Here is a 15,461-nt window from a genome sequence, read left to right on the forward strand (position 1 = left end):
GCCATTCAATGTGATCATGGCTGATCATCCCCAATCAGTACCCCGTTCCTGCCTTCTCCCCATGTCTCCTGACTCCGCTATCTTTAAGAGCCAAAGCCAAAACAACCTACAAACCTGCACCTCTTTGGAATGTAGGGGGAAACTTGAGTACCCGGAGAAAACCGACGGTGTCACGGGGAGAACGTATAAACTCTGCACAGGCAGCAACTGTGGTCAGGATCTAACCCGGGTATCAGGCCCTGTAAGGCAGTAACTCTACCGCTGCACCACTGTGCTACCCTAATTGGTCAGAGAGTGGCATTTTGTGCTCCTTACATTCTTTTAGTTTGCCTTACGGACTGGATGTGTACATGTAGAAATGAAAGACAGAAATGATGAAGTAGGAGATGCCAAGCTTGCTAATCTTATTATTTCTCATTTCAGGTCAACATTGTCAATCCAATTAATTTGCCCAACGAGATTCAAGCTACTTTGGAAGATGATGTGATTGCGACTGATGTTACTGTTACCTTTGTAGTCACTGAACAAATGTAAGTGAAAACTACTCAGATCAAATGTGTCTCTGAAGGCATCTACTGGTTGCACTAGATTGGACAACAACCTTCTGCTTTCTTCCCCACATGTAAGTGCAATAAAACATCAACTACATGCACCTGTGCAATGCCTTTAATTCAGTAACAATCCCAAGGTGAATCACAAAAGATGGGGCAGCAAAGACACTAAACAGTAGTTAAGAGGTGTAGGGTGTGAAGTTGCTGTTCGAATATGAAGAAATTTCAAAAGTGGTAAGAAATATAGTAGACTGCAAGACTTAAAAGATTAGACGGAGAATTCCAGGTGAAAATACATCCTAGTTGAATATTCTAATGTATAAACAAGGAACTGCAAATGCTGGTTAATGCACAAAAGGACACAAAGTCTGAAGAAGTGTCCCAACCCGAAACATCAACTATCTATGTTCTCCAAAGGTGCTGCCTGACCCGCTGAGTTACTCCAGCACCTTGTGTCTTAGTTGAATGTTCTATCACTTGTGATGAAGGGGGAAAAAAAACCCTTTGATTCTGTAAACATAAAGGGATCCAGATTTCCATTATTACACTGGGAATCTTTCACGTTTAGCACCACAATAGCAATCTCCAATAAATATCCATGGCACTAACAATCTTGCATAACAGTTTTCAGTCAGTAATGAAGCCACCTTCAAGCCGATCAATGTAAGCAGCTCAATTTCATTGATTTTGCCTTTTTCAATGGTTCAATGGTTCTATTCAGAGGCTATCCATTTTGACACTATAATAATAGGGATGTATTATTAACAAATCCATTAACATTTCATTAGTTTAGTTTATTATTGCCATGTGTACCTAGCTCTTTGTTGCATGCCAACGAAAAGACTATACATGATTACAATCAAACTGTCCACAGCATACACATACGGGATAAGGGGGATCCTAATGTATATCATAAGCATTTTGGGAAAGCAGAAAATATTTTTGACCATTCATAACGTTATTCATTTGCTTACATTTTCTTGGACTTGTTTTTATGAAGTCTGTGCTATGTAAGGTGGTGCTGCAAATTAGACTATGAATGGTCTTTGTTAATAGGAGACACGGAGCCAGTCAAGTCCAAGCCCATGTTATACTAGTGCCTCCTAAGAGTGGCACAGTGGCACAGTGGTAGAGCTGCTGCTTCACACCACCAGAGACCAAGGGGAAATCCTGAGCTTGGGTGCTGTCTGCGTGGTTTGCACATTCTCCCTGCAACCGCAAAGGTTTCCTCCTGGTGCTCTGGTTTCCCTCCACATCCCAAAGATGTGCAGATTTGCAGGTTAATTGGCCTTTGTAAAATTGCACCGTATGAGTAGGGAGTGGATGCGGAAGTTGAATAAAATTGTGTGAACAGGTGATTGATGGTGGTTGTAACTCGGTGAGCTGAAGGGCCTGTTTCCATGTTGTATCTCCAAACTAACCTGGAGCTGGTTGCTGATTGTGTGATCAATTGCCTTATGTTCCTATGAAGTGCCTTGACATGTTTTATTATATTGGAAATCATATGTAAATACCGGCTGCTCTGGCACAAGGAGAAAACATTTTTTCTCTTTCTCTCTTGTATTTAGGTATTTCAGATATGAAGCGCAAACAGGAAATAAGCTGGTGAAGCAAGTTGGAAATGTTACCAAAGATACGGAGATGACATTTGAATTCGGAATAAAGGAATCCCACATTCAAAGTAAGTGTTAGAAAGAACTGCTAATTGTATCATACTAAGCAGCCCACAGTTTTACTAATGTATAAATAGGGTAGCCAGTCAGAAACTTTCTCCCAGGGTGGAAATGTCAAAGGCCAAAGGGCATAGCTTTAAGGTGAGAGGCGCAAAGTTTAAAGAGATGTGTAGAGCAATTTCTTTTTACACAAAGAGTGGTGGGTGCCTGGAATGTGTTGCCTGAGATGGTAGCGGAGGCAGATCCAATAATGGTGTTTAAGAGGTTTTAAGATCGGCACGATAAGACATAGGTTGAGGATATGGGCGGTGCATGTGCATCTATTACCACCCTTTCCTCCCCTTACACGCCTGTCCGAAACCAGTTCCTCTAATTACAAATGCAACATTTGATCCATCCCAACACATGCTGTGGGAACGATAAAGCCACAACTATATGTTCAACAGCTAAAATCTATTTTTTAGCTTGAATATTCAAGCGCATGGTTATCTAGGCAGAGGTCTTAACTTTGTACATGGAAACGCTAGGCCCTGCTGTCCTACCTCTTATTCCAAGCAATACTAGTTCTGCTTTACCCCCCATCCCAATACTCCCCATCACACCCTCCCCCCCCCCCCCCAACCCTCAGCCACAATCATCCCCCCCCCCCCCACAGTATCTCCCCTCTGACCCCAGCCCTTACCCCATGATGGGTTTCGACCATCCTGACCTTCCTTCGGATGCAGAAAGGTCAGTCAGTAGTGACCTTGCCTTTGTACAAGTTCTCCTCTTCTAGGTTAACTTTAGTTTAGTTTATTGGCACGTGTACCGCGGTACAGTGAAAAGCTTTTTTATTGTGTGGTGTCATGTCAGCAGAAAGACAATCCAGGATTACAATCAAGCCATTCACAGTGTACAGATATAGGATAAAGGAAATAATGTTTCTGTAAGATAAAGTCCAGTAAAGTCCTATTAAAGATAGTCCAAGGGTCTTCAATAAGGTAGAAAATAGATCAGAACTGCTCTCTAGTTGGTGGTAGGATGGTTCAGTTATCTGATGACAACTGCACCTGATTCTGCACTTCCCAGATTGAGAATAGCAAGGGAAGTCTTCATATTCAGCGAGGTATTCCATACTATGTGCAATTTAATCTCCAATGACTCGGATTTATCGATACAGAGAACACAAATATCTTTACATTTTCTCAGCTGTTCAGGATAATGAAAAACTGCCCTTCCAGCTGCAAGTAAACTTTACCACTCCTGATAGAAGAAAGGCTTGTCGTATCATCAGTCAGGAGAAACGAATCACAAACAACAGGTACTCCACCCGGTTTAAGACTTCATAAACATGTGACATGCAGTCGTGTATATATAATTTGCATGTTATGTTTCCCTGAGTAAACTTAACAAACTTCACAAGCACTACATTGACCAGATGCATTTTGTGTTATGTAAAGGTTGAAAGAGCACATGAAAAATACTATTCAGTCTGAAGAAGGATCCCAACCCAAATCATCACTTACCCATGTTCTCCAGGAATGCACCTGACACACTGAGTTACTCCATTCAGACAGCACCCAAGATCAGTATAGAACCCAGGTCTCCTGTAGTTCTCCCTGCGACTGTGAGGATTTCCACCAGGAGCTCCGGTTTCCTCCCACAGCCCAAAGATGTGTGGGTTTGTAGGTTAATTGGCCTTTGTAAAAATTGCCCCAAATGTGTAGGGAGTGGAATTAGTGTTGACGGGTGATGGTCAGCGTGGGCCGATGGGCTGAAGGGCCTGTTTCCATGCTATATGTCTAAAGTAATTTAACTAAACATTCACATCAATTGTTTTGATATTCTATGGTTCCATTATCAGCAATAACATGCCGGAGTGTAGCAACTTTGTGTGCTGGTCACAGAGGAGGATCTATTATCATCTGATGCAATCGCTCTACTCTTGTAAATTTAGTCCAGTTTATTGTCATGTGTACAGAGGTACAGCGGGAAACTTTTTTGTTGCGTGCTATCCAGTTAGCGGAAAGTCTATATACGAGTAAAATCAACCCGTCCACAATGTACAGTTTAGGATAAAGGGAATAACGCTTAGTGCAAGATAAAGTCCAGTAAAGTCCAATTAAAGATATTCCGAGGTAGATGGTATGTTAAGACTGTTGGTGATAGGATGATTCAGTTACCTAATAACAGCTGGGTATAAACTGTCCCTGAATCTGATTTGATTTGATTGTATGCAAAACAAAGCTTTTGCTGTACACATGACTATAATAAACCTAAACCCAAGGTTAAGATAGACACATAATGCTGGAGTAACTCAGTTGGACTGGAGAAAAGTAATAGATGACGTTTTAGGTCGAGACCCTTCTTCAGACTCAATCTTTGGTCTACCTGTAAATCTAGCGCCATTTCTAAATGTTCTCTGTATCTTCCCCTTTGCTCTACCTACTGAACTTGAGTTTGGCTTGACTATGTTTACTAATACTCTTTTTTAGTTTAGGAGGGTCTCAACTCGAAATGTCACCTATTCCTTTTCTCCAGAGATGCTGCCCGGCCCTCTGAGTTACTCCATCACTTTGTGTCTATCTTTGGTGTAAACCAGCATCTACAGTTCCCTCCTACACATTAAACCTAAAACCAATCAATCTATTTCTGCATGCTGGTCATGTGAATCCAGTTCTAGGGTGTGAGAGGGGCTGATCTCTCTCTCTCTCTCTTGGTCTGATATCTCTCTCTCTCTCCCTCTCCCTCTCCCTCTCCCTGTTTCAGTTCCCTGGTTGAGGAGAGTGTGAACATAACGGTGCTGGGAATACATGCAGCACAGCTCAGTGGTCGTCTGACGATGGAGGGCCGAGTGAAAGAAGCTTGCAGCGAGATGGCCGCACGGAAGGAGTTCATCCAGAAGATCGTGTAATTAAACTTTTGTGTTGATTGAATGATCTGATATAGAATGATATAGAATGTTTGCTATGTATTCATTTTGGAATCAAGATGATGACAAGGCCAATGTTTATTGCCCTTCCTTCCAGTACAGTTGAGGACAGAGTTTTGGGATTTAGATCCAGCGACAATAAAAGACTCAATGTATTTAGTTTAGTTTAGATTAGTTTAGCGATACAGCATGAAACAGGCCCTTTGGCCCACTGAGTCCATGCTGACCATGCTACAATGTCTGAAGATTGGTCCTGACTCCAAACATCATCAGGCAACATTTCTGGAGAACATGGATAGGTGATGTTTGGAGTCAGGACCAATCTTCAGACATTGTAGTACAGAGGGAATAGCTGAGGGTGGGACAAAGCCTGGAAAGTGATATGATATGTAGACATAAATCTCCAAAAGGGTCCAGACCCAAAATATCACCAATCCATGTTCTCGAGAGATGCTGCCTGGCCCGCTGAATTATTCCAGCACCCACTATCAAAACCTCTCCTCACCTATATCCTCTTATCATTCGCCAGGCCTAATCCTGCCCCTTCTCTATTCCAGCTTTCTTTCCCCCTTTCCCATCACAATCAGTCTGAAGAAGGGACCTGACCTAAAACATCATCAATCCATGTTCTTCTGAGATACCACCTGACCCACTGAGTTACTCCAGCCACTTTGTCTTTTTTTTGTAAACCAACATCTGCAGTTCCTTGTATCTCCTTTTTACTCCAGCACTTTGTGTCCATTCCTGGCAAGTGAAGGTAAAGGGATTCAGGTGGAGGGGAAAAGTGAACCATGTAGGTGACATTAGTTTCGAGTTTTAAAAGCCTAGTAAATTGAAACCACAAGTACCAAAGTACAGAGTAAATAGTTCTGGTATATCGCAACCCATGTCTAGCATGGTTTGATGCATCAGTTTACTAACCCAACATTATGCCTTTATCCAGTCGGGAGTACATCACTGTGCGTGCTTGATTCACACTTTAATCTTTAGAGATACAGAGTGGAAACAGGCTCCTTGATCCAACGAGTCTGTACCGACCAGCGGTTTCACCCATACACTAGCACTACCTACACACTAGGGACAATTTTACAATTTACAGAAACCAATTACAGACCTACAGACCTGTACGTCTTTGGAGTGTGGGAAGAAACCAGAACACCTGGAAAAAACCCACATGGTCAAGGGAGAACGTACAAACTCCGTACAGATAGTGCCCGTAGTCAGGGGCGAACCAGAGTCTCTGGCGCTGTTAGGCAGCAACTCTACCACTGCGCCACAAACCAGCTAAGGGGAGACATTAATCATTGTACTTACCGCACAACACGGCCTGACAGGTCTTCAGGAGGTGCAATAGGATTTTTTAAGTACCTGATTTTACAGTAATTTCATTACTTTAGTTTCTTTCTTTTAAAATCTTTTTATTTGTTTTTTTTCAAAAACAAAAATAAAACAAAAAAAAAATAATGGTAAACAGAACAGTGATATTGATACATAGTGATCAGGATTACATTAGTAACAGATATAACCTAAATGTCCAGTGTCAAAATATACATTGAATATAGACCTCCCGGTCTCTATGTAAATATAGTTAAGTGTTTAAAAGAGAACTTATATATATAAAAACAAAAAGATAAAAAGAAAAAAAGTGAAAAAAGAGAAAAACAAAACCCCCTAAACTAGAAAAAATAAAAGAAAAACAGAATCTAGGCTGCAAAGAATTTCAACAAGTCCGTTCCACCGTATAAAGGTAAAATAATTATTATAACAGTTGGAGAGGAGACAATGTATGTAGTGTGAAAATGTTGAATGAAGCTTCTCCAAGTCATATCAAATTTAACCAAGGGTTCAACAATGTTCATTATTTTAGTTTCACAGCACAGCTGTTACTTATTGACCAATCAGCCTGTGCAGGCAAGTCAAGAATGTGAAGTAAATTGAGTGGAGCCACACATTAAACAGAAGCTATAATGCAGGCCCCTTCTTTGTGGACCGAATATGATATATCGAAAACAAGGAGGTTTGGGTTATTGTGTTTTTGATGCAAGTCTTTCCCCTTTCAGTGAAAAGAAACATAATCAAGAAGAGGAAGGTATTTATCAGAACTGGCTGCGATCAGTGGCAGTCGTGTGTGAGGACCTCGCCCATTCTGAGGAGGTGAATATTAATTTGCACAGTTCCAGATATGTGAGAGGTAGAACAGCTGTGGCGATCCTGACGTTCTGAGGTGCATCAGATATAGCTGTTGCTCTAAAAGGCCTTTTCCTCACACACTCAGTTAGCCCGTAGGTCTGGATCATTGGGCAGGAGGCAGAGCAGAGACGCACAAGAATGGGAGGGTCAAGAATAAATCGGGCAGGAATTGAAATCCAAAGAGTTAAGGGCCTGTCCCACTTTCCCGAGTTATTCACGAATTCTCCTGAGTTATTCACGATTTCTCCCGAGTTTTCAAACTCGCAGAATGTTCGTAACGAGTCCGTAGGAGTCCGTGGGTATATCATAGCGGCTCGTTATGTACTCGGGGCATCAGGTAAGTCGGGGCTTTTTTTCAGCATGATGAAAAATGTCCACCAGTAAAAAAAATAGCCCCGGGTACCTACGGCTGGCATAACGAGCCACTATGATATATCCACGGACTCCTACGGACTCGTTACGAACATTCTACGAGTTTGAAAACTCGAGAGAATTTGTGAATAACTCAGGAGAATTCATGAATAACTCGGGAAAGTGGAGGTGCTCTTTCCTTTAAGATGGAGCATGATATGAAATCTCAATCAGTTACTGAGAGAAGCTGGGTCATAACCGTTTTGAGAGGCAGGAATTATATTCATAATCAGAGATGGAGAAACATGGATGCAGATAGACACAAAGTGCTGGAGGAATGCAGGTCGGACGGCATCTCTGGAGAAAAAGGAGACACCTTGCCTGACACCCTGAGTTACTCTAGTACTTTGTGTCTCTTTAGGGATAGTTGACTTATCAAGATCCGATACATTACCTATACCTTTTCTCCAGAGGTGCCGTCCAACCCAGTAAGTTACTCCGGTATTTTGTGTATCTTTGGTATAAACCAGCATCTGCAGTTCTTAGTTTCTACATTGGAACTGCAGATGCTGGGATCTTGAACAAAACATTAAGTGCTGGAATAACTCAGGGGGTCAAATTCGCTGAAAGGTTCAGACCTGAAACGTTGCCTGTCCATTCCCTCCATAGATGCTGCCTGGCCCGCCGAGTTCCTCCAGCACTTTGTGTTTAGCTAATAATCAGAGACATCAGATTATAATCAGCAAGAGGCAGGTTTTGGAGGGGAGGTCAACAAAGAGAATTCCACAAGGGATAAATATTTAATTCAAGGAAGACCACATGGAAACACAAGGAACTGCAGATGCTGGAATCTTGAGCAAAAGTGGTGGAATAACTCAGCAGGTCAGGCAGCATCCTTGGAGGGAATGGGCAGGTGACATTTTGGGTCGGGACCCTTCTTCAGTCTGACGACTGCGTGGAAGTTTGTTCCCTGCTCAGGCAGTTGCCCTTTAAGTAACAAATTGGTCATATATGTGCTTTTGCTAAACTGGCCTGACCCATGTACAAATGCATTTGACTTACTGAGGACCCAGTGAGACAATCAGAGATATCGCAAAGAATGTGAGGCTCTATAAGGCGCTGGTCAGGCCGCATTTGGAGTATTGTGAGCACGTTTGGGCACTATATCTGAGGAAGCATGTGAGGGTCCAGAGGAGAATTACAAGAACGATCCTAGGAATGAGTGGGTTAAGGTATGATGAGCATTTGATGGCACAGGGACTGAACTCGCTGGAGTTTAGAAACATAGATAAATAGGTGCAGGAGTAGGCCATTCGGCCCTTTCAGCCAGCACCGCCATTCAATATGATCATTCCTTTAGCCCTAAGAGCTAAATCTAACTCTCTCTTGAAAACATCCAGTGAATTGGCCTCCACTGCCTTCTGTGGCAGAGAATTCCACAGATTCACAACTCTCTGCGTGAAGAGGTTTTCCTCTACTCAGTCCTAAATGGCCTACCCCTTATTCTTAAACTATGTCTCCTGGTTCTAGACTCCCCCAACATCTAGCCCGTCCAATCCTTTAAGAATTGTATATGTTTCCATAAGATCCTCTCTCATCCTTCGAAATTCCAGTGAATACATGCCCAGTCGACCCATCATATGCCAGTCCCGCCATCTTGGGAATTAACCTGGTGAACCTACGCTGCACTCCCTCAATAGCAATAATGCCTTCCTCAAATTAGGAGACCAAAATTGCACTCAATACTCCAGGTGTGGCCTCACCAGGGGCCTGGACAACTGCAGTAGGACTTCCTTGCTCCTAAACTCAAATCCTCCTGCAATGAAGGCCAACATGCTATTAGCTTTCTTCACTGGCTGCTGTACCTGCATGTTTACTTTCAGTGACTGATGTACAAGCACACCCAGGTCTCGTTGCTCCATCCCTTTTCCTAATCTGACACCATTCAAATAATCTGCCTTCTTGTTCTTGCCACCAAAGTGGATAACCTCACATTTATCCACATTATACTGCATCTGCCACACATCTGCCCACTCACCCAACCTATCCAAGTCATCCTGCAGCCTCATAGCATCCTGATCGCAGCTCACACTGCCACCCAGCTTGGTGTCATCCGCAAACGTGGAGATGTCATATTTCAGAAGGATTTTAGAAGGATAAGGGGGATGCCTCATTGACACTTACCAAATAGTGAAAGGCTTGGATAGAGTGGATGTGGAGAGGATGCTTCCACTAGTGGAGAGTCTAGAACTAGAGGTCATAGCCTCAGAATTAAAGGACGTTCCATTCGGAAGGAGATGAGGATGAATTTCTTTAGTCAGAGGGTGGTTAATCTGTGGAATTCTTCGTCATAGAAAGCAGTGGAAGCCAAGCCAGTGGATATTATTCAGGCAGAGATAGATCTATTCTTGATTAGTACAGGTGTCTGGGGTTATGGGAAGAAGGCAGGAGAATAGAGTTAGGAGGGAGAGATACATTAGCCATGATTGAATGGCGGAGTAGACCTGACAGGCCAAATGGCCTAATTCTGCTCCTATAATATATGACCTTATCACCTTATGCATTCCCAATTTTCTTTTCCAAATACTTTTCACCAAAATTGTCACATCACTCTTATAAAATTCCCAGACATCCTGTTTTGTTTTTTTTACTTTTCTCTTTAATATGCTTTTTTTTTTGCATTTGAGCAATCTTCAATCTTTTCATACATATTTTCTTATTTCAGGTGGAAGGTGTGGCAAAATCAAAAAATTATGAAGAAAAAAGTGATTCTGTTTTCAAGGTAAATGTTCACCGATGAAGTTAGGCTGACACAGTGGTAGAGTTGCTGCCTTTACAGCGTCAGGGATCCAGGTTCGATCCTGACTACGAGTGCTGTCTGTAAGTTCTCCCTGTGACCGCATGGGTTTTCGCCGGGTACTCCGGTTTCCTCGAACACTCCAAAGTTTATTTGCCTCAGTAAAATTGTAAATTGTCCCTAGGGTGTAGGATAGTGCTAGTGTATAGGATACCCGCTAATCAGTTTCTGCGCTGTATCTCTAAAGTCTAAAGTTGTCGTCAGATGTTAGTTTGAAGTCGTTAACTGTATCACTGGCATAATTTGAAGCATTACACTTGGCTGAGGCTTGGTTTAAAGCATCGAAGAAAGGAAGTAGTTTGTGACCGAGACAAAGTTGGCAAAAGAGCTTGCCAACTGCGGATGTGTTACATAAATGAGGATGCCAGTGTCCTTGACACTATGTTAGGAAATATCAGTGCCTTCAAGAGAGGAGCAATCTGGCAGCAGGAAAGAAATTAAAACCACGAGACCAAAGGCTTGTTAAATTGACACAGCAGCAAAATAAGTAGAGCTGCTGTATCACAGCTCAATCCTGACCTCCGGCGCTATCTGTGTGGAGTTTGCACAATCTTCCTATCTCCTCATGGGTTTCCTCCAGCTGCTCCAGTATCCTCCCACTTGCCAAGAAGATAGGGTTTGGTAGATTGCTATATTACCAAGAGGGAAATTGATACCATGTTTTGGCACGAACTGGAGGATGAATTGCAGGATACTTACTATAAAATGTCTTGAGAGTGGGTTGTAGATGAAATGGCAGCGGGTACCGTAGGGGCAGTAGCTGGTGATGTGGAAGGTGCGGCAAGGTTCCGTCTTGTATTTAGGGTGGCAGCTGAGGGAGCGCAGTCGGAATACCCCCCCCCCCCCAGTCTCCCACTCGCATCTGCCCCCTCTATCTGCCCCCTGACGAATGCAAGCTTGAAAAAAGACAAAAAAAGACCCATTTCTTTATAGCATTTGACCTTTGACAAATCCCATGATTACTTGCGTTTTTCGGAATACCAAACTCGCTTATTGCTGGTTTACCAAGGAAAGAAGCAAAATGCTGTAGTAACTACGTGGATCAGGCAGCATCTCTGAAGATCATGGATAGGTGACATTTTGGTTAGGATTCTTCTTCAGAGATGGTGGTAACCTGTTGAGTTACTCCAGCACTTTTTACTAATTTAGTTTGCTACGGATGGTGCATTCTTATCAGAGATTTTCCTCATTTAATTTTACCTTTCCTCAGATTCATGAAACAACTTAAATTGCTTCGTGTTTGAACATATTAAAATGTAATCAGAGGCTGGTGCAGTGTATATGTTCGCCAGGGATGCTGCCCGACCCACTGATTTACTCCAGGATTTTGTGTCTTTCCAAAGGACCTGTAAAGTAACATGCATCCACTTTAAATTCCCAACAGATATTGTCCGATGAGGTTGCAAGTACGATTTATCGTCTGAAGAATGCAAGGAGTAAAATGTTGAAGAAGCCGGGGCCTAAACAAGCAGCTCCTTCATTGCCGACGACTTAATCAGGGAGATCGGAGAAATGGATCGGCTGAAAGTCTGTAATGGAACTGCAATTTTTCATTCTTTGTATTTTACAAAATATAACTGCCTGTAAAAAAAATCTAAAAGAACCCTCTTTTTATTGTCCCGCTAAGTTACTTCAGACACTTTGTGTCTATCTTCGATATACAGCAGCATCTCCAGTTCCTTCCTACATACACTTATTTTACAGGATAGGGGGTGAACAATTTAGGACATAACAATCTAAGGTTAGGTAGGCTAGGACTTTACTCCTTGGAGCTTGGGGTGATCTTATAGAGGTGTATAAGGTCATGAGGGGGATAGATAGGGTGAATGCTCAGTCTTTTACCCCAAGTGGGGGGATTCAAGAACCAAAGAACCAAGTTTAAGGTGAGAGGAGAAAGATTTAATAGGAAACTAAGGGGCAACTTTGCAGACGGCTGCCGAGTGCGAGTTACGCGCGGTGGGGGGTTGGGGGGGGTGGGGTGGGGTGGTGGGGGGTTACGTGACTCGCAGCTCGTGGAAAACAGTGGCCAGCAGGCTGCGCATTGGAAACTGTACGCTGGCCGTGAGGAGCAGAGCCATTGTGACGTCATCAGCTCGCTACAGCTCGTTAACTTCAAAAAATATCTCAGATTGGTGAAGAATTTCAAGAAATGACTCGGGAAATAATGAATCAAATTTTCAGATGAGGCGATTTTTGACTTCATGAGGTAAATCTACCGGAATATGTAAAAATGACACCATTAGCGCGTCGGGTTTTCGAGATGTGAATCACAGAAAAAGAGAATCAAACACGCAAGGCACAAACAAGGATATAAACATCCAAGTTCAGAGTTTTATAATATAGATTTGGGCAGGTAGATGGAGGGGAAATGTTTTGTTGGCAGATGCAGGCAGGTGGGACTGGCGAGGATGGGGCATCTTGATCAGGATGGGTAAGTTGGGGCGAATGGCCTGTTTCCGTGCTGCATGACCCTATGACCAGGTTGCGGAGAAACCTATTTACATGGAAGGTGTGTATCTTTAGTGCTTGACTCCAGGAGGTTGTGGAGGAATAGTCAAATCAGTAAGTTGAAGAATGAAATGTAAATAATTTTTGGGCACTACAAACAAGAGGATGAGGAAGTATAGTTTAAAATAGCAGGAATAGGCTACTTCAGCCTGAAAATTTAGAGACACTGCGCGGAAACAGACCCTTCGGCCCACCGAGTCCGCATCGACCAGCGATCCTCGCACATTAACACTATCCTACACACACTAAGGACAATTTTACACATACCAAGCCGATTTACCTACATATCTGTACGTCTTTGGAGTGTGGGAGGAAACCGAAGATCTTGGAGAAAACCCATGCGGTCAGAGAGAACGTACATACTCCGTACAGACAGCACCCATAGTTGGGATCGAACCCCGGGCTCCAGTGCTGCAAGCGTTGTAAGGCAACAACTCTATCGCTGCGCCACGGTGCTGCCTTGGTCATCGTAATTTGGTCATTGCCTTGTCAAATACCAGGGCCGACTTGATGGGCCTTCAGCCCGATTTTTCATTATTATGAAGGCAGAGAGATTAAAATAGGTTATAGGCAGTTGGACCCCATAGTGATAATTAATACATTATTGGTTAGGTGTTGATTTGGCTCACTTTCTTTTCCCAAACATTTTGCTTAGCCAATTTACCCAAGAAAAGTGACACATATAAAAATTGTGGTTTCCATTTGACCCAATTGACTAATTTGTCTGTTTATTGTCATTCCTATAAATATGGATACTGGAGATTCTTAACTCTTAACATATGTGTTCAAACTGGCACAATGATAGAGTTGCTGCCTCACAGTGCCAGAGACCAGAGTTCAATCCTGACTACGCGTGCTGTTGGTACAGAGTTTATACATTTTCACAGTGACTGTGTGGGTTTTCTCCAGGTGCTCTGGATGCCTCCCACATTGCAAAAATGTGCATGTTTGTAGGTTAATTGGCACTAGTATGTGGGATAGAACTCGTGTATGGGTGATTGTTGATCGGAGCGGACTCGGTGACCAAAGGGCCTGTTTCCACGCTGTTTCTCTAAAGTCTAAAGTCAGTGCATAACTACAATGACTGGGTCAAAATATATCCCCAGAACTACATCCAACAAAGGTCAAACCAAATAAATCAGAACAGGAGGAGTGGGATGTAAATAATTAAACAATTAAAGGTCACTAATTTGATTTATATAATTTATTAGCAAATATTAAGCTGCAAGGTTAGTCTCAGTTCAAGCTGGAGTGCAATTGGTCTTTGCTGTTTAGACAAATGACAGCCTTCAGTATTTTGCCACTGAACAACTTCACGCCAGTGTTAGTTTAATGTCAAAATTAAGCTCTTTACCATGAAACCAAAGACAAATAAACCAGGATACACTAATCAAACGTACAAATAGAAGGCAAATCCCATTTTAAGTAATAAAATTCAGATTACTCATTACATAGATCAGGATAACACCAACAGCAAATCCATGCTCAAAGCTCAGTAACACAATACTTACTAATTGGCCAGCGGCATTATAGATAGAATAGATCAACAAGACAGGAAATGGTCCATTGTGAAAAGTGTTGTTCCCAATGTAAAGAAATCAATACATCAGTAATTATTGCATGGTAATTATATACAGCAACACTTTGATTCAATCATTACAAAATTGGAACCATGTTTTAATAAATATAATTCTAAAATAGGGTTAAGGGTCTGTCCCACTTTCACGACCTAATTACTCGTGGAGAATTTTTTTACTCGTGGACAATTTTCATCAGGGTAGAAAAACGCCACGACCTACTTAATGCCACGGGTACCTACGACTAGCATCACGACCTACCTACGACCGCGTGAAGACCATGCTGCGAGTACGAGACAAGGGCAAACTCGGCAGAGGCCGTGAATTAGGTCACGAAAGTGGGACAGGCCCCTAACAATCTTCTGCCACAATAATACAAAACTCAATGTGTAGTCCAAAATAAGATGGCTTACTGTAAGATACAACAGGTCTCAATTATATGTTTAAGAGAGTCAGTAGTCTATACTTTCCGAAAGTGAAACTAGAATTCCCTAAATCATTATTGTAAAATAGAAAGCCCAACCTTTAGCTATTAGCAAAGAGCCAACAGAAATCAGGCCTTTGGTGTCCCTGCAGACCGATTCACATTCATTTCAGACTTCACACAAATATTCAAACCAATTGTCAAAATGAAGAATAACACTCAATTTCCCTTAAGACTTTAGAGATACAGTGCAGAAACAGGCCCTGCAGTCCACTGCGTCGACCAGCGATTACTCCATACACTAGCACTATCCTACACAGTAGGGACAATTTACGATTTTAACAAAGCCAATTAACCTGCAAACATGTACGTTTTTGGAGTGTGGGAGGCAACCGGAGCACCCGGAGAAAACCCATGTG

The 15,461-nt window shown here is 42.4% G+C and overlaps 1 protein-coding gene across 1 annotated transcript in view; it reads left to right on the forward strand.

Moving 5' to 3' along the window:
- Window positions 1–12,116, forward strand: part of LOC116984722 (circularly permutated Ras protein 1-like) — a 48,440-nt gene extending 36,324 nt beyond the window's left edge. The window contains exons 14-20 of the mRNA XM_033039054.1: window positions 424–530; window positions 2,120–2,232; window positions 3,413–3,524; window positions 4,973–5,113; window positions 7,196–7,289; window positions 10,402–10,458; window positions 11,918–12,116. Of these exons, the coding sequence (XP_032894945.1) occupies window positions 424–530; window positions 2,120–2,232; window positions 3,413–3,524; window positions 4,973–5,113; window positions 7,196–7,289; window positions 10,402–10,458; window positions 11,918–12,028 (735 nt within the window). The 3' untranslated portion in view covers window positions 12,029–12,116. The remainder of the gene's footprint in view (window positions 1–423; window positions 531–2,119; window positions 2,233–3,412; window positions 3,525–4,972; window positions 5,114–7,195; window positions 7,290–10,401; window positions 10,459–11,917) is intronic.
- Window positions 12,117–15,461: the final 3,345 nt, after the last annotated feature.

Source organism: Amblyraja radiata, chromosome 20 (genome assembly GCF_010909765.2).
Source record: "Amblyraja radiata isolate CabotCenter1 chromosome 20, sAmbRad1.1.pri, whole genome shotgun sequence".
NCBI lineage: Eukaryota > Metazoa > Chordata > Chondrichthyes > Rajiformes > Rajidae > Amblyraja > Amblyraja radiata.